This window comes from Lepidochelys olivacea, assembly GCF_965140295.1.
Source record: "Lepidochelys olivacea isolate rLepOli2 genome assembly, chromosome: 24".
NCBI lineage: Eukaryota > Metazoa > Chordata > Testudines > Cheloniidae > Lepidochelys > Lepidochelys olivacea.
Window position 1 is genome coordinate 7,665,910 of NC_140434.1, and position 24,356 is coordinate 7,690,265.

The 24,356-nt window shown below is 43.7% G+C and overlaps 1 protein-coding gene across 2 annotated transcripts in view; it reads right to left on the bottom strand.

Moving 5' to 3' along the window:
- ARNT (aryl hydrocarbon receptor nuclear translocator) overlaps positions 1 to 21,009 on the bottom strand; it is a 38,798-nt gene extending 17,789 nt beyond the window's left edge. Inside the window, exons 1-5 of one of the 2 annotated variants that reach the window (XM_084613859.1) lie at positions 20,912 to 21,009; positions 10,372 to 10,483; positions 8,399 to 8,452; positions 5,868 to 5,912; positions 2,029 to 2,073 (exon numbers count right to left, since the gene is read on the bottom strand). In XM_084613859.1, the coding sequence (XP_084469985.1) occupies positions 2,029 to 2,073; positions 5,868 to 5,912; positions 8,399 to 8,452; positions 10,372 to 10,483; positions 20,912 to 20,939 (284 nt within the window). In that variant the 5' untranslated portion in view covers positions 20,940 to 21,009. The remainder of the gene's footprint in view (positions 1 to 2,028; positions 2,074 to 5,867; positions 5,913 to 8,398; positions 8,453 to 10,371; positions 10,484 to 20,911) is intronic. The other variant, XM_084613860.1, reaches the window with a different exon arrangement.
- Positions 21,010 to 24,356: the final 3,347 nt, after the last annotated feature.

The window sequence follows — 24,356 nt, forward strand, 5'->3', positions numbered from 1 at the left end:
ATGAAAGAACACGGGAAAAACAAGTGCAAGGGAGAGAAGCTAGAGCCAGGACATCTTTGCCAAACACAAGAGCACCTTGCTCTAAATTATATTTATTCAAGAAGTCTTGCAAAGGACAGTAAGTTAGGGCTAAGCTACTTCAACACAGGAAGCTCTCTACAGCTGTTCAAGAGCACAGCTCTGCAAAAAACCAGTAACCCACAATGGTAATATAGGTTTCCACACAGTTACTGTGGTGATTCGCCTTTGAAATAAGTGAACTCTACAGGCCTGATTCTCAGTTACACTAAGGCACCTTTTTCACCATGCTGGACACATAAAGAGGCTGTAGAGTGGTTGTAAATGTAATTTCTGTCCACTGCTGGAGTTTCAGATATATGACTATTAGGCACTATGGCTTGCTAATTTTTTTGAGAGGCAATTTCATCTCTAGTATAAAACAAAGTGAACTCTACAAGCGGCCCACCATCCTTACCTGTGACACATATACCTGTACCTCGTGTCCCACCACCTTACCGCCAATGCGGCGGTACAGATTCCTAGAGATGCATTACAACTAATGCTCCTTGATTTGATCCCACTAGTGGATTTAACATGCCTCTCAGGAATCCGTCTGCTCCTGAGGGACATTCCCTATTGGCCCCCGCAGGGTAGAGGCTAGCATGTGTTCACATGTTGCATTTATGGACCAAGCGTAATTTAGTTGGGTTATGAAGGTGGATTTTTCAAACCAGAACATAATGCCAGGTTTCCTATAGGAAAGATTGGTTAGCGGTGCAAAGAGAGTGGATCAGATGCAAGGAATCACACGATGGGAGATGAAACTGGATGGATGACAGCAAGTGGAAGAAACAGTAAAAAGGAACTAAATACAATAGATGAAAAAGGGAAAAAAAAAATAAAAATAGAGTGTCACCGTAGGCTTATGCAGCTGTTTAATAGGGACTTGCCTTTTGCTGAAAGGGGAATAGCGTTCGGCACAGTGCTTTGACTATCCCATTCACCTTTAATTCAGCCTTCCATAGCTGCAATGAAAATTTACCTGCCCAGACATGTGTTACTCACCTACCCTTTCTGTCAGAATAATGGGGGGGGGGGGGGGAGGAGATCAACTAATGATATTTTACTTGCCCCATTGCAAAAGCCTCTTCCCAACAAGAAGGATTTTGCAAGACAGCCGTAACGAGAGATTGTGGGGTCACTGTTTAAAGAAGAACAAGGACTCCTGGAAGTACTGCATTCTACAGTCTACACAAGCAGCTAAAGAGTCCCTCTTTCGCCATAGACACACTTAGGGGTCCTCCTTTAAGCCACTGAACATCTTTCTTATCTGGTCAGAAATATTTCAACTATGAAATGCTGCACTTCCAGAAGGGGTGTCTGCTTCTTAGACAGCATGTAATAAGCCAACCAGAACCTTGACAAACTCTAAACATGCAAACCCATGTAATCATTCTGTGTATTACTTAAGAGAAGTGATTGCTCAAGAACATAGATTTTTTAAAAAAAATCTTAACTCTTTTACAGCACAGTGCCCATTCTGTTTTGCCATATACCAAACCAGCATTTGGCATGGTACTGTGTTTAGAAGAAGTCTGGCCAATGCAATTATGATATCTATTTATACAGTGGTAAAAGGCACCATCGCAACATGGCAGGAGCTTACAAACTGAGTATTCTTGCACCTAGCATCTCTCAGTCCAGCAGGAGAGGTTTTACTTGCCAAGGCTGAAGTTAGCAGAGCTACAGTAATCTGTGAAAGCACTGGCCCAGCCACGTTCTGCCCTGCAGTCTTCATGCTGCCTGGGTTTGGATGCAAACAAATTCTTTTGAGGGTATTGCAAGATGTTTTCACAAGGAGAATACAGCTTGAAGTTTCACTTTTGCACAGATTTCCAGAAGTCTGTCCAGTTTCAAGTCCTTTATTGCAGCAGATAAGGAAAAAACAAAGTAGGGATGCCCGCAGAAACATCAAGGAGAGGAAGTACTCTGCTTTGCCATGCTTGAAAACTTCATTCTCCTACCTACCTGGCAAGTCTTTCCTTATCCGCTGAACTCTGCTCATCATCAGACCTAAAAATAAAATTAGTGAACTAAGCTAAAAATGGAAAAAAGTTTAAAGAAATGAAAAAATGGGAAGATGTATTAGGAAACCCAACCTATAGATACATCTGTTCTATAATAAAAACAGATCACAAAACAAGGAGGTCATTAAATGGATTGCTTTATACACTCATCTAGCACCTTCTATCAAAGTGTCTCAAAGCACTCTGAAAACATCGAGCAAGCCTATAAGGTAGGCAAGTGTTACACTCATTTTTACAGATGGGTAAACTGGGGCGCACAGAAATAATTTTGCCCAAGGTCACAGAAGATCAGCAGCAGAGCTGGGAAGAGCTCTCAGAAGTCCTGACTCTCAGTCATATTAAAATACACTTACCTCCCTAAGTAATGAGAAAGAAGGTATTTTTAATCAATACACGCAGCCTGTTGATTTGTAGTGTTAACATACTGGTGAGCTAGACAAAAGACACTCAGACTTTGCATACAAGGACACCCACAAATGCCAAGAGAGTCAGAGACCAAGACACAAATGCCCTTTATAACACTGTTAGATACACAGACACAGTGTGATGAGATGGGACATTTGAGACTACCACATTATGCACGAGCAGTGAAACCACAAAGGTACTGTGCAAGTCATCTAAACAAGGGGCCTACAGAAACCTTATAATCACAGCAACATGTATGCCTGTACAGCATTGTTAGAGAAAAGTAGGTCGTGGGGGGGCGGAGGGGGGAACACTTTGAAAAGTTCGCCGGTATTTTTTCCAACCCTCTCTGTCCTTCAGACCATGTTGCTTTAGGTACCACATAATGATTCAAAAGCTACATTTGTAAGTTTTCAGATACTAAATGTTCTCCATAAGTCAGGGAGCTACAATCTTATGTTTCATCTCCCACTGCTTGCCAGGCATTAAAAAAGCATGCTCTTCCAAACATACCTAGGGTTCCTGGAGTGGAGCATCTAAGTTTCTGGCCAACTGTGATATACTGGACCTTAAACCCGTTATTAGTCCTGTACTGAACAGCTGATGTTTGACTTTCGAGCCCTGGTTCACTCAGTACATACTTTGAGGAAGAAGGGGTGGGGAAGAGACTCTGCTGGTAAATGGTGGCCATATGAAAGCTGCTCAGAGGTCCTAGTAGAGATGGATTAATGGGCAAAATAGGTGCAAGTTAATTCTACGGATACAAAGGACTTTAGTCCCTGGGTATCACAATCAAATGTGTGGTATAAATATATATTTTATCCAGCCCCAATCTTTACTGCATTCTTCCATCCCACCAGTAGTGAAAGAGTTTCCAATTCTACACAGATTGCTGTTGTGTGATTACTCTTTATCAATGTAACACCCAGGTATTTGCAGACCTCCTATTCTATACTTGAAGTAACTTGCCGTCTTGCTGGCTGCCTGATAGTCAACATGTACAGGAGAGAATGGATCTATTTACACATTAATAATGAACAGACACTAAGTGCTGAAGATATGCAGAATGATGTTGGATACAGTGGTCCTGCACATTAGCCGCTTTTAAACCTCAATGCCTCCACTGTTTTATTTGTTTAATTTTTTAACCACAAGAGTGGAGGTTAAAGACTGTAGCTGTTTGATTTAACCTGGGTAATTAGAAGGTCCATCGCTGCTAACATTTGTAGTTAGGTATGCCAAGATAAGGAGAACCTGATCTCATACTTCAGGGCGTAAGTTGATCACATGCAGAGGGTCAAGATGAATTTCCAGACGACCCCATGTGCAACACTGCACCACTGGCTTGGAGTATTATAGAGTTAACTCAACTCCTGGGAAGGGTCAGGGACTGAAATAGTATATACAACTCGAGCGCTAACGTTCTGACCCTGTAGAACAATCCTAGGATATCACAACACATGATACCAAGAGAACCTGTGCTACATTATGCATCAATAATGCTTAAAGACTGCCTTTTTTATTATATTTAAGATTCTTTGAAAGCCACCAAAGGCCAGGTTTACATTAGGGAAAGAGGTCTTTTTAACACAGGTTAGCCAGTGCAGGTTGGTTAACATTGACTGAAGGGAATTGGCAATTAACTCAAAGTACAAAAGCCCAGTGAGGTTGAGCCCATAGCATTATCTTAATCTGCCCCTAATAGACCTGAAGAGGCTGGTGTTGAGTGTTCGCTCTCCATGCTGAGACTTTTGTTATTAAGACGCTCCTGTGTAAACGCACAGAAATAAGGAGTTAGGAAAGAAACCTGGAAATGCAGAGCTGCTGCGACAACAGAACTCCAGTGCTGGAACACTGTCGCTTCCCCAAGGAAGTTGAATAGGGGTGAGGGGCCAAAGCCTCACTCCCATGCACACCATTTTTAATCTTTTTCCCTTTCAGAGGCCCAACACTGGCACACACATAGTCCTACTGCCTGAGAAGGGCTTCATATGGAAGGTTCAGTACCATTCCTGCCTCCTCTGCACCCCCGAATCTCAAGATTCACGACCCACCACACTGCAAGGCCCTTCGCCCACAGCGATTTTAGTGAACGGAAATTCTTTATAAACACAAGTAACATCCTTTGCTTTCTCTCCTAAGGAATACAAGCAGTTCTGACACTGAGTAATGGCCATAATTTGTACCCAGAGACGAGCCCCACACCCTGAAGTTTGTATTTTAACTCCAAGTTCAGGAGCGTTTAGATCTAGGGCATTCATTGGTTCAGGTCCACCTCTAGCTGAATGATTTAGTTGCTTAATACAAGTCATTGCATGTACTGATGCTAATGCTCTAGAGTTGCTTATTTTGGCTAAGAGTTTCGCAAAATCAGAAGACAAAATTGACTCTCACAATGAAGACGTGGACTGGAGACAGCATTCAGAACATACATAGAACTCAAACGTTTAGCAAAATTACAAAGTCACATTAAAAAACATTTAAACTAAACATTTCAAATCAGCTTAAATTATCTTCATTCTAGGTCTGCGGTGCCCCTTCAATGCGCCCAAGGCAACTGGAGAAATACAACAGAGCCAGCGCCCAATTCTAGATGGTGCAGAGAGCTTCCTGCAAGACGTTCAACGCCCTCAGCTCCCACTGACTTCAGCTGTAGTCGAGGAAAGAGTGCTACGGCACCAACACTACCAGACACTTCCCTCGAACTTCAAGGTCAAAGAGTTCTCTACTAATGCTATTGTACTATCTGGTCTCTAAAACAACCCAACCCATTTATCCACACCACTTTGGCAGAATTCCTCTACAAAATATACAAGTAGACAACACCCAGAGCATACTACAGGCAGAAAAGGAAACACTGTACAAGTACAGTTTGTTACAAACATGCTGCACACTTGTATTTTTATAAATACAATTTTTAGGGGGGAAGGATAGCTCAGCGGTTTGAGCATTGGCCTGCTAAATCCAGGGTTGTGAGTTCAGTGCTTGAGGGAGCCATTTAGGGATCTGGGGCAAAAATTGGGGATTGGTCCTGCTTTGAGCAGAAGGTTGGACTAGATGATCTCCTGAGGTCCCTTCCAACCCTGATATTCTATGATTCTACAAGATTTGGGGGCTCCTAATCGACAGCTGAACAAGGAGAAGATTCGCAAAAAAAGAGAGACACTGAATTAGTTTGATACCTTTACAATCAAACTGCTCTAAAGCAATTTTGCAGGATTTCTAGCTTCCCTGGTGCAAGATGTAGACTTTCCTCAGAAAAACACAAAAAAAGAGAAGGATGCACCTACATGCACTAACAGGTAGGTGAGGTGCCCTAGATACAAGCAGTATGACTTTGTGGGTTTTATCAACCACAGGACTGTGAATTCTTACCTGGCAAATCTCTCTTTATCATTTGGCATCTGATCATCATCACATCTAGGAGGGGGGAAAAGGAAAAAATGTTTTAAAATACTTACATGTCATTCCTTTTCAACAATAAAGTAACAAGCTGATTAAATTGTGTGGGAGAGCCAGACGCTGAAACAAAAATACTCCAGTTACGTAGAATACAAGTTACAACCCGACATAGTGAAGTCATAGCTTTGTTTCCCATTGCCAAGTGCATAGAGATTAATAAGCCTATTAGTTACATTTCTTCCATGTGACGCAGAAGAGTGAGCTCATACCAAGATCACCCACCTCTCACTGCCTGAAAGTCGTAAGTAAAATGGCTTAAATTATGCTCTGAAGATGCAGTTTCTCCCATAGCCTCATCAGGTCAATGACTTAGAATTCAGTAGATAAATCCTACATACACTACAAAAATAAAGAAGCCGGAACCATTGTCATGCTTGTTAGCCATTCCAAAGCCTAAATGGCATTAAACTGCATAACAAAATGCCACGCAACCTGGGAAAAATTGAAAAGTTGACATATGGATATTGAGCTTCATTAGACTCAGACTCTAAAGCCAAAAGGAAACATCACAATCATCTAATCTGATCTCCTGCACATTGCAAGCCACAGAAACTCACCCACCCACTCCTGTGGTAGGCCCACAACCTCTAGCTGGAGTTACTGAAGACCTCAGATCTTGATTTAAAGACTTAAAATTACAGAGAATCCACCTTTTACCCAAACCAGCAAGCGACCCGTGACCCATGCAGCAAAGGAAGATGAAAAAAATCCCCCAGGGTCTCTGCCAATCTAATCTTGGAGGGAAATTCCTTCCCGGCCCCAAACATGGCAGTCATTTAGACCCTGACCATGTGGGCAAGACCCACCAGACGTACATTTGGGAAAGAATTCTCTGTAGTAACTCAGAGCTCTCGCCTTCTAGTGTCCCATCCCTGGCCGTTGGAGATACTTGCTAACAGCAGTCGTGGATGGGCCATATGACATTGTAGGCACCCCTCAGTCTTAAAACAAGTTCGGGTTTTTTACCCCATGTCTCCCCTTGAAAGACAGCTCCAGAACTTCACTCCTCTAATGGTCAGAAACCTTGATCTAATGTCAAACCTAAAGTTACTGATGGCCAGTTTATATCCATTTCTTCTTGTGCCAACATTGGCCCTTAATTTAAATAACTCCTCTCCCTCCCTGGTGTTTACCCCTCAGATGTATTTACAGAGAGCAATCATACCTTCCCCCACCCTTCATTTTGTTAGGCTAAACAAGCAAAGTTCCTTAAGTCTCCGCTCATCAGGTAGTTCTCCATTCCTCTGATCATGCAGAGAAGGGCTACAGGTTCCAGTTCTAATTCATGTTCCTAAAACATGGGAGACCAGAATAGCACAGTGTTCCAGAAGAGGTCTCACCAGTGCCTTGTATGCTGGCAATAACACTTCCCCATATCTACTGGAAATACCTCGCCTAATGCATCCTAGAATTGCATTAGAGTTGTCTAAACCAAAAAACTAATCCATGTAACTGGACTACAGATTAATTACATGAGATCTTCATGGCTTCCCATATGGATTATGATAAACAGGGATGTTTGCAGCCACTGGGAGTTCTCAGCAGTAGGGGGCTGCTGTAAGCTAACCTAGAGCATCCGTACAATAGATTGAATGGCAAATTGCTAGGGTAGTAATAGAAACTCTGCTCATTAGCGAAAGGGTTTGACCTTGTTATAGGAGAAACATGCTATTAGGCTGGACTTGTATTCCCAAAGGAAACACTGAACAGCTGCTTAACTCGCCTTCGAAAGATCTAAAAGGAGTTAAATCACATTTGCTTTCCCCCATTAGCCACTTCGTTACACCAGCAGGGATGTTTCTGCAGTGCCATACTTAATCTTATCAACTGAAATAACCAAGTGATGTATTACTGTACAGCTAGTAACAGTGTTGTCGTGGCTCATCAAGAATTGCTACTAGCAGACATTTTTGTTTTAGGCATTCTAGCAGGAATACCCGAACACAGAGGACAGCAACCAAACATATGACAGGACACTATCTGGTCTGCTTGTCTGAAAGCTACCCAAATACCACTGCATGGTGTGAATGAATACACCAGTCCAGTTTCCAGACAGTTAACGCTGTCTCTTTGGCTCACTCCAGTGGGTTTCGATATGATAGAACAGTATCTGTCCTCCTGCATCCTGGTATGCTGAGATCTCTAGTGCTTTAGCACACCAGGGATGTGTGAAGAGAAACCATTTTATCTGAGTCTCCTTGCTTTGATTAGCTTACCCTAGATGCTGACCATTTGTGTTCTCCCCACCCCCATCCAACAGACCTTGTGTTACTGCAGATCATCCCCCTGCCCAAGGAGGGCTGCTGTGCATTCCTCCAAAGGGGGTCAACCCCACTCCCACCAGTGCTGGGAGGGAAGCCCTCCCCGTGCAAAGTGTTTTCACCTCATGTTTTACCATAAGTTTTGTATATTTTAATGAGTATGAATGGAAAGAGCAGCCTCACCTGAGGAATTTATTGTTCCCTTCGTCGTCATCATCATCATCATCAAAATCAAGCCTGAAAAACAGAAGCAGGAGAAGATCAACCATTATCAGAGATGGTTTCTCCTTTCAGGCTGGTTATCCAGTGTCAGCCCTGCAGCCTGCACCTTGGAAAGATGCAGAATCTGTTTGAAACTGATATTAAAAACAACCCGACATTACTGTAACCACTGAGAAGAGCCAGGAAATTCAGACAGGGGGCTTCCCATATGCACTTGTCAGAAATGGAGGGTGCAATGGTGCGGAAGGCCATTTGGCATGAGATCACCTTCGCCATGCAACAAGGACAAGTGCAGAGTCCTGCACTTAGGACGGAAGAATCCCATGCACCGTTACAGATTAGGGACCGAATGGCTCAGCAGCAGTTCTGCAGAAAAGGACCGAGGGGTTACAGTGGACGAGAAGCTGGATATGAGTCAACAGTGTGCCCTTGTTGCCAAGAAGGCCAATGGCATTTTGGGATGTGTAAGTAGGGGCATTGCCAGCAGATAGAGGGACGGGATCGTTCCCCTCTATTCAACATTGATGAGGCCTCATCTGGAGTACTGTCCAGTTTTGGGCCCCACACTACAAGAAGGATGTGGAAAAATTGGAAAACGTTCAGCAGAGGGCAACAAAAATGATTAGGGGACTGGAACACATGATTTATGAGGAGAGGCTGAGGGAACTGGGATTGTTTAGTCTGCGGAAGAGAAGAATGAGGGGGGGATTTGATAGCTGCTTTCAACTACCTGAAAGGGGGTTCCAAAGAGGAGGGATCTAGACTGTTCTCAGTGGTAGCAGATGACAGAACGAGGAGTAATGGTCTCAAGTTGCAGTGGGGGAGGTTTAGGTTGGATATTAGGAAAAACTTTTTCACTAGGAGGGTGGTGAAACACTGGAATGCGTTACCTAGGGAGGTGGTGGAACCTCCTTCCTTAGAAGTTTTTAAGGCCCAGCTTAAAACATTTTAAATGGTTTTCCTTAAAAAAGGAAAACAAAACGAGTTAGGGAAGTCTGAACTGTACAGTTCATATTCTTAGTGATATTAGATGGCATCACTGCGTTAGACACGGGCCAACATTTTGACTGTAACCACTTTTTGTGTGCATAGGAGGGGGGAAAAGAGTTGTCACTTTGCTTCGTTTCAAGTTGGAACCTAGTATACAGAACCAGCTCAGCTGCATACAAGTCTGTAAATAAAATGCAAGGAACAAGCAGGAGGCAGAGTGGGAGGGACCTGTGCTGGAGCCGTAGAGCAAAGCTGGTAGGGGAATGTTTTAGTCAGCTTGAAAGTAAGAGGATTTTACCAGCAATGGGCATTTTAGGAGAAACTATTCAAGTGTTCTTTCCCGGCCCCTGCGACCTGCAAAGGTATTTTAGCAAAACTAAACTGCAGTGTAAGCACTACTGCTACAATAAACTCTCCCTACAGAGTCTCCGCAGAAAGGCGTCGCAGGAGCCTTGCCAGTGGATCGGCATTCTCTATTCCTTCCCACAGCCTCAGCCTCTGCACCAGCAGAAGTGTTTTCTCCTTTGCAGCTACCATATTCGGGAGCAGACTCCTTACATCTGTGCTTCAGTGACCCCCAAGTCATTCCCAGCCTTGGCTGAAGACATCTTTTCTCTTTCGTCGTGAAACTCACCTTCTTTTGACCGTACCCTTTAACTCGAATCATGTTAACTTAGGGCATTTGGGGATATGGTTTGCATAAAAGACAACAAGACAAATAGACTAAGGGTATGTTTACACAACCAACGTTAAAGCTCTGCCGTGGCAGCACTTTAACGTGGCTGTGTTGTCGCGGCGGCTCCAGCGTAGTTAAATCCTTTCAAAGGAAAGGCAGTTTCCTCATTACAAGGCTGACCACTCCTTGCTACGTTACACAAATTGCTCTGCAAAGGAGCAGACACTGTCTCAAAGAGCTTACTGGGTTTTTAGTTATTACAACTTACCCTGGTCGTCTCTTGTTTGTTCTCTGGACAATGGCTACTCCAGCCTGCGTACCAGGTCCAGGGTTCCCAGAAGCAACTGCTGCACCCAAAGAGGGAACATCCGATGCCATTTCTGAGCAGGAGAGAAAAAGCAATGATGCCAAGTCCCGCTATGCTTCAGATTTTGAAGCGCATTATCCATTAGAAGTGATTAAATCAAAGCCCCAAAGCAGTTAAGTCCATAATCTATTTAAATGGGTAGACTTTATACAACGTGCAAGTTGGATTCTCAACTAGCTCTCCTCTCCAAAGCCTGTATTAAGGGTATATTTCAAGCTCTAAGCACATGCTGTTTTCATAAGATCAAAAGCTCAGATCGTCAAACTAAAAGATGTGCTCCTTTTAAGGAGGAGGAGGAGCTTGGTGTGGTCATGGATGGAAGCAGAGACTGACTTCAAATGCTAGTTGGCCCCACTCTGGTATGCAGAAGGGAGAGGAAAAGAAAGCTGTGAGCTACTAAAATGATTAATACAATTGGGGAAAGAAGAGTGGAGTTTTATTATGTAAGTAACTGTGCTGAATTGGACCAGGGAGACATCCTGAAACCATTCAATCCTCAGCCTCACTAGTGGGATTGCCAATTTTAACACCGGTCACCACTCTTGTTCATTACCTATCGTCAGCAACTCATTTCCAAAATAGGCCAAACATGGAACAGCAGCAGCTATGGTCATTACCAATCTGGGCTGGATTCAAACTGGTGATCAAGTCAGAAAGATCTGTCTGTCCTTAACGAAGCTATCTAATAATCCCTGCTTGCTTCTACAGTTCCAATATAACTTCACACTGAGTACTTATGCTGAAACACAAAGCTAAACAGCACTGACTCCATCTGAACACAAATATATTAACGATGTGCCTCCATCGAATGGCAGAACAATTGAGGAGGAAGCATACTCGACATAGCAGTATTGTCCCCATTTTTGGTGCCACACTTCTTTGGTGCCAGAGAAGTGATTTCCTTTTACTGAAAGGAGCGCATAGTATAAGTAAGTTCTTATTAAGGGAAGACTAAGGTTTTTGCTGCAAACCCTCTCAGCCAAAGTAAAAATTCTAACCTGGAGCAACTTCTGAGCACAAGAAACGAGCCAGATTTAAAATATGCATGTTAGAATTCAAAGCCAGTGGAATTATTCACATTTTGTACAGAGCTGAGTTAATTAAATTTAATGAGATGTTTCCTGCCCCATTCTAACATATTCATGGTTCACTCCCCTAGTAAGAATTGTGTCTAAGCATATAAACCTCCAAATGAATATGTTAATTACATTACTGGCTTTTAAAAAGCCAGTAACTAAGCTGCCTGCATGGTATAAAGTTTCAATAAAATAAACCAGAGGGAAAAACCAAGATCTTGTGCAAACCAAATCTCCCCTAAATTTGTGGTTTTGAGAGAGAAGGACATTCACAGTGATAGCATAATGGGAAAAGCATCTAACCATTGCAACAAAGGACCCAACCTGCTTACTGCCCACCCATTTGAAGGATTACCGAATAAAAGTTCAGCATGGGATTGGTTTGTGTTTTCGTTTTTAAACTGGAAGACTGAAAACTTTATGGTAAGATGCAAATCACACAAACCTCACCTAGAAACAGTTCTTTGGCTAAACAAGGCATAAGTTACTCCTCCTAACTAGGACCATTTTTGGAGCTAAAAATCTTTTGCAAGTTATTTAACTGGGATAAGTTACAGGAGGTTATAACACAGAAGGGAACCAGAGGAAAGAGAAGACCTATGGGAGAAAATGGTCATGGTCTTCAGAGATTGTGGTACTTGATATTGAAATAAACTTCTATAAAGGGTTCCACACCTGAAATACAAGATGCTTAAAATGGTACCGTGAAAGATTTAAGACATGAATACAACGATTTCTTACCTGAAAACAATCTAAAATGTATCAGCAAAAAGCTTTCAAGTTCTTCGTTCACAGTTTAAACTATGGGGCCAAGCCTATTATACGTCAACAACTTTCAACTCTCATAAGAATGGAGGGTTCTCAGTTACTTGCAAGCTCAGGCACTGGGTTTGAGAGCAGTCTGTGCACTGGCCCTAAGCAGGATTTCCCCAGCCCTCGAAGAGGATTGCTCTGTGCCCTAAGCTATTTTATAGATGGGCTCAGAAGGATTATGGTTTTAATCGGTAAATGTCAGTTTCACTGTACACATGCAAACCACCAAACAATATTTCCATTAAAATTTACAGATAGGCAGAATAAGAAAAATGCTGCTTGAGAACTTTAGTGTTTGATTTCAGCTATTTAGTTTGTGTATTTTGACATATGATGTTGACAATTTATAATGTAATGGTTATAGATTCAAAAAGTTAGTTTTAAGTCTACCATCACTAAATAGTTATTGTACGACTCCCCTGACAATTTCCTGCAACAGTGAAAACTTAAATTGAAAAAAAAAAATGCTTTAAAACCCCACGGATGATATTCACTGAAATTATTTAAAAAAATCAAATCTAATTCTGCCAAGCCTATTTACGGAGCACATAGTATGCTTTGTCAAATGGCTAATATCACTGTTCAGATTGGCCTGCTCTACACAGAAATTATGCAAGTGCACTGCTAGTAAGAAAAGTGTTGGAGTACCGCTCTAGTTACCATGGTTTGAATTGTAGTGTACATAGGGCACTAGGTAGGTATTTATCTTTCACATTTCTATAATGTGTCATCAACCTCTAGGCTCACTTACAACCAACCTCACTAAACTGTTAACCCAGTGTTAGACAAAGCAACCCCCACCCCCCCACCCCCCAAAAAAAGAAAAGGAGTACTTGTGGCACCTTAGAGACTAACAAATTTATTTGAGAATAAGCTTTCGTGAGCTACAGCTCACTTCATCTGGATACAGACTAACACGGCTGCTACTCTGAAAGCAACCAAAGTAGCTCTTCACTCCAACTAAAGAATCCCGCCTGACTCTCCAACTACAGCCTTGGCAAACAGAGCCTTGCAGCATGCCCTGAAGGTGAAAAAACACTTCTGCCTCATCAGACCAGTTGGGACAGGGGAGACAGAGGCTGGATAGTCAAGTAGATAGAACACTGAACTGGAACTCACAAGAGACCTAGCTGAAGTCCTGGCCCAGCTGAAATCAATGGGAGTTTTGTCACGGAAGTCAATGGGGCCAGGATTTAATTCCAGGACCAATTCCTGGCTCTGCCAAGCCTCCTCTCTGTGCATCCGATGAAGTGAGCTGTAGCTCACGAAAGCTTATGCTCAAATAAATTGGTTACTCTCTAAGGTGCCACAAGTACTCCATTTCCCTTCCCACTCTCTCTTGCCTATTTAGACTGTAGGATCTTTGGGGCTCCTGTCTTACTAGAAGCTTGTACAGCGCCTACCACAATGGTACCTTGATCTCAATTAGAGGCTCTATGTGCTACTGCAATACAAATAAAGTAGGTTTCAGAGTAGCAGCCGTGTTAGTCTGTATCCGCATCCGATGAAGTGAGCTGTAGCTCACGAAAGCTTATGCTCAAATAAATTTGTTAGCCTCTAAGGTGCCACAAGTACTCTTTTTCTTTTTACAAATAAAGTAGTGAGCCTCTGGCAGCTTCCAGTACTACAGATACTGCAGTCAGCATATTTTTTTGTTCTCTTGCTGCAATTATACTACACAGCATACAACACACTATATAAGTTTTCATATCACAGTAGATTATTACAATAATTTCATTAGCTAGCCAAGAGTACTGTAATCAAGACATCTGGTCATGAACCATAACAAAATCCATCCATTTGGAGTAAAATGAACAGCACACAGCCACAAATCAATCAAGACACTTATGTTAGATATTTTGGGCATGAAATATGCATTATCTACTCCATGACTAGACTAGCTTTGGGGGATTTTTAAAGTCATTCTGTGAGAAAAATCACTCCCCACACAACAAAAAGATATATGCTAACAACTGTCATTGTTAATAGTCAGAAACATTTTTTGTTATGCATTTGTGCAAGAATTCAAGTGATCTGATTTCAAAGAGATTAGAACCTAATACTCCAAAGCATTTTTTAAACAGTACATGCAGGTCTCCCAAAACATTTCACCAAAATACACTGCTAGCCTGCATTAGTCTCTTTTGCACCTCCCACCTGAGTTTGGTTCATACCGCTGCATATCATCACAGCAAGGCTATGCCAATTTGTAGAATTTACCAAGGGCGACTGCTCTGTGGAATAAATAACTATTGAGCCTGGCAATTCACAGAGCTATTATTCTCAGCCTTATCAATAGCATGGGAATTCTAGATATAAATACCAAACTATAGCAACAGAAGAGGGTACTTCATTTTTTTTTAAAAATGACGGCTTACTAAAAGCCCCAAAACTTTGTCATCATGAAAAACCCATTCTGCAGGTGAATTCAATATGGCAAAGGAGATTAAGGGCAAAGGGCAGTTAGGTTCTTGCCTATGTTCCCTGTCAAACTTTTATGGATGTTTGAAAAATAAAACCTATTCAAAGAATTTTCCCCATAAAGTGATGAGTTCCCGGTGTGTCTGGAAAGACCTACGTTTTAGTAAAAAAACATCCTTTCCCTCCTTCCTTTCTGGTGACTAGACCACCTATTGCTGCATAAGGCTCTTAAATGTTTTGATTGCCTAAATGTTTGGGGAACACAATAGTTTTGAATCTGGTTTGTTTGTTTTTTTTAAATACATAGCTTCTCCTGTCTCTTGAGATCTAAAGCATATAGTACTCAGCGATATGGTGTTGATGTTGCTTCATTTGTTTAGTAAAACCTAATCCTCGGTTTGAGGGTAATTTAAGTGGTTTAGAAGAAATCTCGAAGGAGGAGTTTGCTTTTTGTCTAAACTTGTGCATATGTGGCTGCTCAAGGAGCTGTTGGCTTTATGGTGCATGTAATTTTTTCCGGTTTAAACCATGATATTTGCATTTCTGGAGTTCCTGAAACTGACACTGTATGTCACTGTTCTATTAAGGTGGGAGGAACTTCCGGTTAAAGACGGAGGAAGGAAATGACGGTATATTTTTAAGACTGATTTACGAGCAAAACAGCAATTTTTTTTTAATTATTATTTTTTAAACAAAGCTCCTTTCTGGTCTGTCTGAACGTTCACTACATTTCCAAGGGCCACTGCCAGGACTGAGAGCTAAAATAACAGGGCTTCAGGGTTTTTTTTGTTGTTGTTTTTTTAACACAGCTGCACCATATGAATTTGGGCAAGTCACTTTACCCCTTGCCTGTTCCCTATCTGTAAAAACTGAAACCGCACTGCACACTTGCCTACCTCAGAGGACGGTTGTGAGGCTTAAGAAAACCAAGTCTGTAGAGTGCCTTGAGATCAGAGGGTAGAAAGTGTTACAGAAGGACAAGTCCCATATTTAAGTGTTAAAGGGATAAAAAAAGCGTTGTGGAAAATCCATTTTTGTTCCCTTCACCTGGGGGGAAAAAACCCTCTTTCAAAATTGTGTGTTAAAAATATGAGAACTTTTATCATTTGGAAATATTTATATGAACATAAATCCCTTTCAAATGTTAAGCATCAAGCTCCCGTCTTTTTTCCAACCTTAGTCTGAATACAAATTTTATACTGAAATTAGAAGGGAAGGGATGAGATCAAGGCTTGTGGTGCCTTAGGGAACATTAGAGTTATAAAACTACCCAAGAGCCTAGAGGTGAAGGGAAACAGGTGGAGAGACTGAAAAGAAGGACATGGCTAATGGGTGGAATCAATGGTCACAAGAGGAAAACGGTGGAGTTATGAACTGTTCAGAATGTTGCTAACCTAGAAATGTCTGAAATGAAGGTTGGGCATGCCACTGGCTTCTTCATCCTTTTCAGTCCTCAGCACTGACTTCAACTTCATTAAGCAGTTTCTTATTCTCACTGTATTAAACTTGGAAGCTGCTGACCAATACAGGAAACTAAAAAATAGCGATCATCAAGTGTCAGCGTATGAAGTTCTGACTAAAGCTGCCTACGGATGAAGTGGTAGGAAACAAGCATTTGAATAGTCTGAAGTAACGGATCAACTGAAGCAGTGACAGCATTATTCTATTGAAGTAAATTGTAAACACTGTCAGGAGTTAAGCAGCAAGACAGGAAAGAGTCATGTTCTTAAGTGTGAAGAAACCAACTTTCTGCAAGATCAAATGCGTCACTGAGAGAAACTTTTGTCTGCCAAAGTGGAAGAGCAGATCTTCCATGACCCTGCAAACAGGATCTGTTTTACATTATCGTCAGAGAAACATAGTCAAAATGATAAGATGCAAGTCTTTCTTCCAAGCCTTTCCAGCAGCTCTTCAACATCAGCTCCATCCAGAAGCAATACATGTTTGCCTTCAGCACCCATCGTATCAAATGACCACCCCAAAACCAGGACCACAAAAGAACAAAAACACACAAAATGCAGAGAAGCTATGAATCTTTTGCATTTCTAATCAATATGACTGACTGCAAACGCAAAACACCATAGCTTCAGTCCAGAACAGGAAGAGACTGAAACATAACTGATGGAACATGACCTTCAGTTCCTTCCTTCTCTTCTAGCATTTAAAATTGAATATCCAGATTTGCACATCAATTCTGTTTGTGAAGGAGGTTGCCTCAACTGGTGGCATGAAAATGGTGGAATATCACAGAAGTAAAAACTTGAAAGACAGAATGGCTGAATTCAGAATTGTGTACTTTAAGAGCTCTGCACATGCCAATTCAGCCAGTTCAGTATCAGTTTTGCATATTTTAGCACAAGACTTATTTGACCAAAACTTGATAATAGGCTAGGTATGGAAACAGCAAGGAAGTTTACAGAAAAGCTGATCAGTATCTGATAGTAGCTACAACAGAGCGGTAGGCCTAACTAGTTAGAAGACTTGATTATTGCATTCTTCTCTTTCACTCACAGAACTGCAAGCTTTACTGTTTGGATAGTGTCCCTGACTTTACTGGTTTGCATAACTATGCTTAAGAAGGGAATTGCATACTGGTGTTGTTTCATTTAAATAAAGCCCATGTTAATAGGTCTCCCCAGTTTAGGGAGGGTAGGAAAGAAATCACAGCAAACCCGAACGTAAGTCAGTCAAAAAAAAATCTGATTACCCTTAAAAGTGACATGTTTTCCAAATGTCTTGGTCACCTTTAGCATCTCAGGTATTTTTAAAAAACAGAGCATATTTTAAAAAAAAGAAAGAAGAGCTGTGCATTTATTATGAGTCAGGGCACAGTTCACACCCCCATGCTTTACCAAGGCTCTTAGGAAAAGAAGGTGACATTAACAAGAATCCAACAACAAATAAACCTTGTAGCTTTCACTTTACTGCCAAGACCAAAAAAGCAGATAGGCACAACAGGGAATGGAGGTTCATAACAAAACTAGAAGGTCAAATATTTGTCCTATCGACCTTAACAGTGTTCCCATAATCCAAAAAAGTATTAAGCTTGTAGTTTGATTTGAGTAAAGCAGTTTTCACTGTATACTTCCATCTGAGATGCATTTTTTCCTTTCACTATTCCCTTTTATTCTTGGGATGTTATTCCACTATTCCAATCAAAAATCTTACCAACAACCAAAATGTCATTAAAAATTATCCTTAAGATACTATGCTTAATGAAAGAAGGATTTAAATGACTGAAGAGAATTGCAATCAAACCTTAAACTATGGGGGAGCCATAGATTAACTGCTGGGGGACTGACTGGTGGAAAGATATGGTGCTTTAAGAAGAAATTTAAGATGTGAGAAGTACTTCTTTTTAAATGAAAAGAAGTAGTCCACTCAGCAATACGTTATACGTTGCTTGCTGCTTAGGTTGAAACATAAGAACTTATGAACAGCAAGGCTAATGTGAAAATTGACTTAAGCCCAGAAACGTGCACTGAATGCTTCCACTAAACAGGCTTGGGACTTGATTCTGCAAGCTGTTTGGCACAAACACACCCTGCACCTGCAGAACTCCAGTGAAGTCAGTGAGGGTCCACAAGGGCACAGTGGTCTTCCTGTGCAGAACTTAAGGATCTGGGCCCTAATGTTGAAACTGCTGTGCTTTTAACAAGTTGTAAATTGCAACATATTTTGTTAACAGTTTTACCCATCACCACACTCACAGCCTCCTTAATAGGAGGACATTGAGTTAAGCCCAGAAATATGCACTGACTCACCTGAACTTTGTAGTCCACTTTTTAAGACCAAAGGGGAAAAAGGGGGTCAAAGATTGCAAGGACAGCAGCTGATAAATAATTTATCTTACAAACATTATCCTTGTGTATATAATGAATGCTTATGCAGAGAGTAAATAATTTTTCCTGTTTAGAGAACCAAGCTATTATTGCTCTGCTTGTCACACTGCAGCCATGCAGTTATAAACATTAACCACAGATGGAAAACTTGTTCTTGACATGTGAATTTAGCAATGTTTAAAGAGTGCCTCTATAATGCTAAATATCATGCAACTCAGCAGGATGAAGTTGCATAAACATTGTGTCATGTGTGAACAATAAAAAACACTCATTTGAGTATTTCCTTTGTAGTTCAAAGAAATGTTATTGTGCTACAAAGTCTGGTTTACAAAATGTTTTTTCTCTAGCTTTACTGCATCAAGAAATTATTGCCGTGGATTTAACTACACCTCTTTTGCTCATGAAATTGCAAGAGAAAACAAAATTCAACACTAAAATAAAACAGTCCAAGCAGACAAGAAAGGAGCAATATCTTTAATAAGGCCCCAACCCTGCAAACATGTACATGCTTAACTTTTTACTACTTTGAGGAGTCTCATTGATTAGTTAAGCACATATGTAAGTATTTGCATGATCGGGGTCTCCATTTCAATCTCAGTTGCCATATTCTGACTGAATTGCAACACAAGCACCAATGACTCAATTATGGGCAACTCTAGCTTAAGGTTGTTGTAAAATTTCAGTTCTTTATATGTGAAACCACAACCACGTATTTCTAGACGTCAGTGCTGCGCCCTCGCCTCAAGCTCACCACAAGCTAAAGACCCAAGATGCTTTCTTGATCTTGAAAGCCACAAAAGGTTACTATATGCAAATTATGTTTAGTTAGAATGAAAATTTCATCCTTCAAAATTCTATGGAACAGTACTAGATGAACCTGAACTCTCTCAGCCCAAGACCCCTAATCAGCCTCAAGACACAAATGAGAATAAACAGAAAACACCACAAAGGAACACAAGCAGAGGCCAAAATTCTGATCTCAGTTACAACACTGTAAACCAGTTACAACACTGTAAATCAACAATAACTTCACTGACATCAAGGAACTTGTGACAGATATACAACAATACAAATGAGAAGATTTTAGCCAGTAATCTACAATGAGATGTGAAAGATTCCATTTTAAATCAGCAAGTATCAGAAGTACCAGATTTCCCCCTACACTCAGACAAAAAGAGCTCCTGTTGTAAATCATAGAATCATAGAATATCAGGGTTGGAAGGGACCTCAGGAGGTCATCTAGTCCAACCCCCTGCTCAAAGCAGGACCAATCCCCAATTTTTGCCCCAGATCCTTAAATGGCCCCCTCAAGGATTGAACTCACAACCCTGGGTTTAGCAGGCCAATGCTCAAACCACTGAGCTATAGTTTACAAAGAGAGAAAGCTAGAAGCAGAGTACACACTCCACTCATGCCCTTGTGTGCTGTTAGTTTTGACAATCAGTTTAGAAATGATGAAATGGGATATTGTTTTTATTGCTATAAATTACAAAGTCCTTACATTTTGAGCAATTAGCAAGAGTAGATTTTGTGCCTTGCCAGGGCAAAAACAAGTCAACATACAAAATAAAAGATCTGGAAATAACACCCCAATATTAGCCGTTAAAAAAAACACAAATAAAACATTAGAATTCTCTGGAGTGCACCTACGGCACGCCAACCAGCAATCATTTTACAAATAAAGAATAAAGAGAGACACAGGAGCATACAGCCTGGGCTGTATGCACATGTGGACCTTGAAGGGAAGCGGGGTATGCTTAGGCACATGCTAGCCAGCAACACAACACAACCTGGTGCACAAAACTGAAGTGCAGAAGGAAAAAATAGGGGAGGATTCATGGGGGGGGGGGAGAAGAGGAGTAGGTTCAGCCCCACCTCATGTATTCCCCATTAAAGGCCCCAGCTAAGCCTTCCCCCCCCCAAGTTTAAATATGAGGGGAGACCCACCCCAACCCCAGCTCTCAGACCTAGAGTTTCTAAATTCCACTACCTTGAGTTCAGCACAAACATCCCTGGCACCCAGCCCGCCCCCTCCAGTCCACCCTCCCCCCCCAAGCTCCCCGGTCTCCCCTCCCAAGCTTCCCCCCCTCCCCCGATCACCCCTTCCCTCCCAAGCTTACCTCCCCTCTCCCCCCCGGTCACCCCTTCCCCTCCTCTCCCAAGACTTGCCCATTAGGTCCCTCATCAGTCACCCCCCCCCCCTCCGTCAGGCCCCTCTCTCATCCCCCTGCCCCGGCCCCCGTAGGGTCCCCGGCCCCCTTGCCACGCGCGGGCGGGCCCTGCACTCACCCGGGTTGGCGGCGGCGGCGGCTGCCATGGGCCCGGGACCGCCCCCCCGCCGGCCCGCTCGCTCAGTCCCACCGCCACTTCCAAGATGGCGGCGCAGGAAAACCCGCCCCGTTGCGGCGCAACCGAGCTTGCCCGCTCAGCATCGGAGGGAGGGCGGGCAGCGGGGGCGGGAGCCGCTCCCTGACCCTTTCCCATTGGGCAGAGAGGGGAAAAGGGCGGAGTCACCCGGAGCATAAGTGAGGCTGTCTCCGCAGGCTCCGCCCCCACCCGCACACGAGGGGCGTGGCCAGAGAGGGGCGTTCTGCTGGGAAAGATTTAAAGGGCGCGTTTGTTGTGAGGGTGTGTAGTTGGGTGACGTCACTGGGATGGCGTAAGGCAGGGTTTAAAGGGCCAGGAGCCGGGTTTTACCCTCCCCCCTGGGGGGGGTGTCCTATGCGCGAGCCTGGAGCTGAGCCCCCCCCTTCCACCCGGGATTGAGCTCTTCATGGCCCCCACCTGTTGATCATGTGCTTCTCCCCACACCTGGGGCCGAGCCCTTCCCCCCCTACCCCCATGGCGTGCTTCCCCCACACCTGGGGACGAGCCCTTTCCCCCCCCACCCCCATGGCGTGCTTCCCCCACACCTGGGGCCGAGCCCTTCCCCCCCCCCACCCCCATGGCGTGCTTCCCCCACACCTGGGGCCGAGCCCTTCCCCCCCCCCACCCCCATGGCGTGCTTCCCCCACACCTGGGGCCGAGCCCTTCCCCCCCCCCACCCCCATGGCGTGCTTCCCCCACACCTGGGGCCGAGCCCTTCCCCCCCCCCACCCCCATGGCGTGCTTCCCCCACACCTGGGGCCGAGCCCTTCCCCCCCCCACCCCCATGGCGTGCTTCCCCCACACCTGGGGCCGAGCCCTTCCCCCCCACCCCCATGGCGTGCTTCCCCCACACCTGGGGCCGAGCCCTTCCCCCCCCACCCCCATGGCGTGCTTCCCCCACACCTGGGGCCGAGCCCTTCCCCCCCCACCCCCATGGCGTGCTTCCCCCACACCTGGGGCCGAGCCCTTCCCCCCCCCACCCCCATGGCGTGCTTCCCCCACACCTGGGGCCGAGCCCTTCCCCCCCCACGGCGTGCTTCCCCCACACCTGGGGCCGAGCCCTTCCCCCCCCCATGGCGTGCTTCTCCCCACACCTGGGGCCGAGCCCTTCCTTCCCCCGCTTCGAGTGCTTCCCCTCCGACAATGTGGGACTCAGTGCACGCACACGCACCAGCTAGGGACCGAGCTGTCCCAGGCAAGGATTCATGTGACAACCTTTGCACCCACCCCAGCAGTGGTAGCAGGCTGCTCTCAGTGGAGGGCTCCAGCCTGGGAGTTCTCAGCCCTTGGTGAGGCGGCTGCTGGTGCCTGAGTTTGTCATCTGCTCAGGCACATTTCTTTGGTTTAGCTTTGGAGGGATTTGTCTTCGTTCTTTTGTCAGGTTTTTCCCCTGACAGCGAGGCCGCTACTATTGCTGCTGGCAGCTGCTGCAATGATGTATTTGAGTGAGGCAGTATGGGGGGGGGGGAGACCTTCCGTGATGGAGGGGTGTTTTTAATTTTGTAAATAAAGCCTTAGCTTTTATAGGTTTCAGAGTAGCTGCCGTGTTAGTCTGTATTCGCAAAAAGAAAAGGAGTACTTGTGGCACCTTAGAGACGAACCAATTTATTTGAGCATGCATCTGATGAAGTGAGCTGTAGCTCAGGAAAGCTTATGCTCAAATAAATTGGTTGGTCTCTAAGGTGCCACAAGTCCTCCTTTTCTTTTAACATAAATTATGTGAGCCTGGGGCAGAGGGAGGAGGGGAAACTGGCTCCCCCTGGGCTTTTGTGTGGGAGGTTATTTTTAACTCCGCCTTTGGTTACTACAAAAGAAATAACCCTTCCATTTCTGCAGCGTCTTCTGCACTCCCAAAGCACTGTATAGGCTAAGGGCTCAACCCTGCAAAGTGATCAGCCCTCTGGCATGACCCTGAAAAGTCCTTAAGCAGGTGTTCACCCCCCCAGGAAGATTAAAATCTTTGAGACACAAAAGAAGGCAAGTGCGAGAGGGATGAGACACTCGCAGCAAACACAGGTCTTTGCAGTGATGTGCAAGAACATAGGCACCCAGACACATGCAATCAGACGCACAAACCTGCAGATCCCAGAAAGCCAGACCTGTCTATGCAGTGCATCAGCTCCAGGGCTTATGATCTTTCCAGCTCACAGACAGCATGGCTTCAAGGATTTCTGCATACACCAATGCCCTGGTACCTCATTCAGATGGCATTTACATTGATATACTGCCGGTAGCCTGGGGCACTGAAGCATCAACTCCCCCTCACCTTCCCTCTGCCTTTCTCCACCTTCCCTCCAACATTTCCCATGTGCAGAGGGAAAGGAGTACTTGTGGCACCTTAGACACTAACCAATTTATTTGAGCATAAGCTTTCGTGAGCTACAGCTCACTTCATCGGATGCATACTATGGAAAGTGTAGAAGATCTTTTTATATACACACAAAGCATGAAAAAATACCTCCTCCCACCCCACTCTCCCACTGGTAATAGCTTATCTAAAGTGATCACTCTCCTTACAGTCTCTACATAAAAGAATAAATGGACACAAATCAGATGTCAAGAATTATAACATTCATAAACCAGTCAGAGAACACTTCAATCTCTCTGGTCACGCAATTACAGACATGAAGGTCGCTATCTTAAAACAAAAAAACTTCAAATCCAGACTCCAGCGAGAAACTGCTGAATTGGAATTCATTTGCAAATTGGATACTATTAATTTAGGCTTAAATAGAGACTGGGAGTGGTTAAGTCATTATGCAAGGTAGCCTATTTCCCCTTGTTTTTTCCTACTCCCCCCCCCCCCCGTGAGACATTCTGGTTAAACTTGGAATTATGCTGGAAATGGCCCACCTTGATTATCATACACATTGTAAGGAGAGTGGTCAGTTTGGATGAGCTATTACCAGCAGGAAAGTGAGTTTGTGGGGGGGGGGGTGAGAAAACCTGGATTTGTGCTGGAAATGGCCCACCTTGATTATCATACACATTGTAAGGAGAGTGGTCACTTTGGATAAGCTATTACCAGCAGGAGAGAGAGTTTGTGGGTGTGGTTTTTGAAAAAAAAAAAAGGGGGGGGGGTGAGAAAACCTGGATTTGTGCTGGAAATGGCCCAACTTGATTATCATACACATTGTAAGGAGAGTGATCACTTTAGATAAGCTATTACCAGCAGGAGAGTGGGGTGGGAGGAGGTATTTTTTCATGCTTTGTGTGTATATAAAAAGATCTTCTACACTTTCCACAGTATGCATCCAATGAAGTGAGCTGTAGCTCACGAAAGCTTATGCTCTAATAAATTGGTTAGTCTCTAAGGTGCCACAAGTACTCCTTTTCTTTTTGCGAATACAGACTAACATGGCTGTTA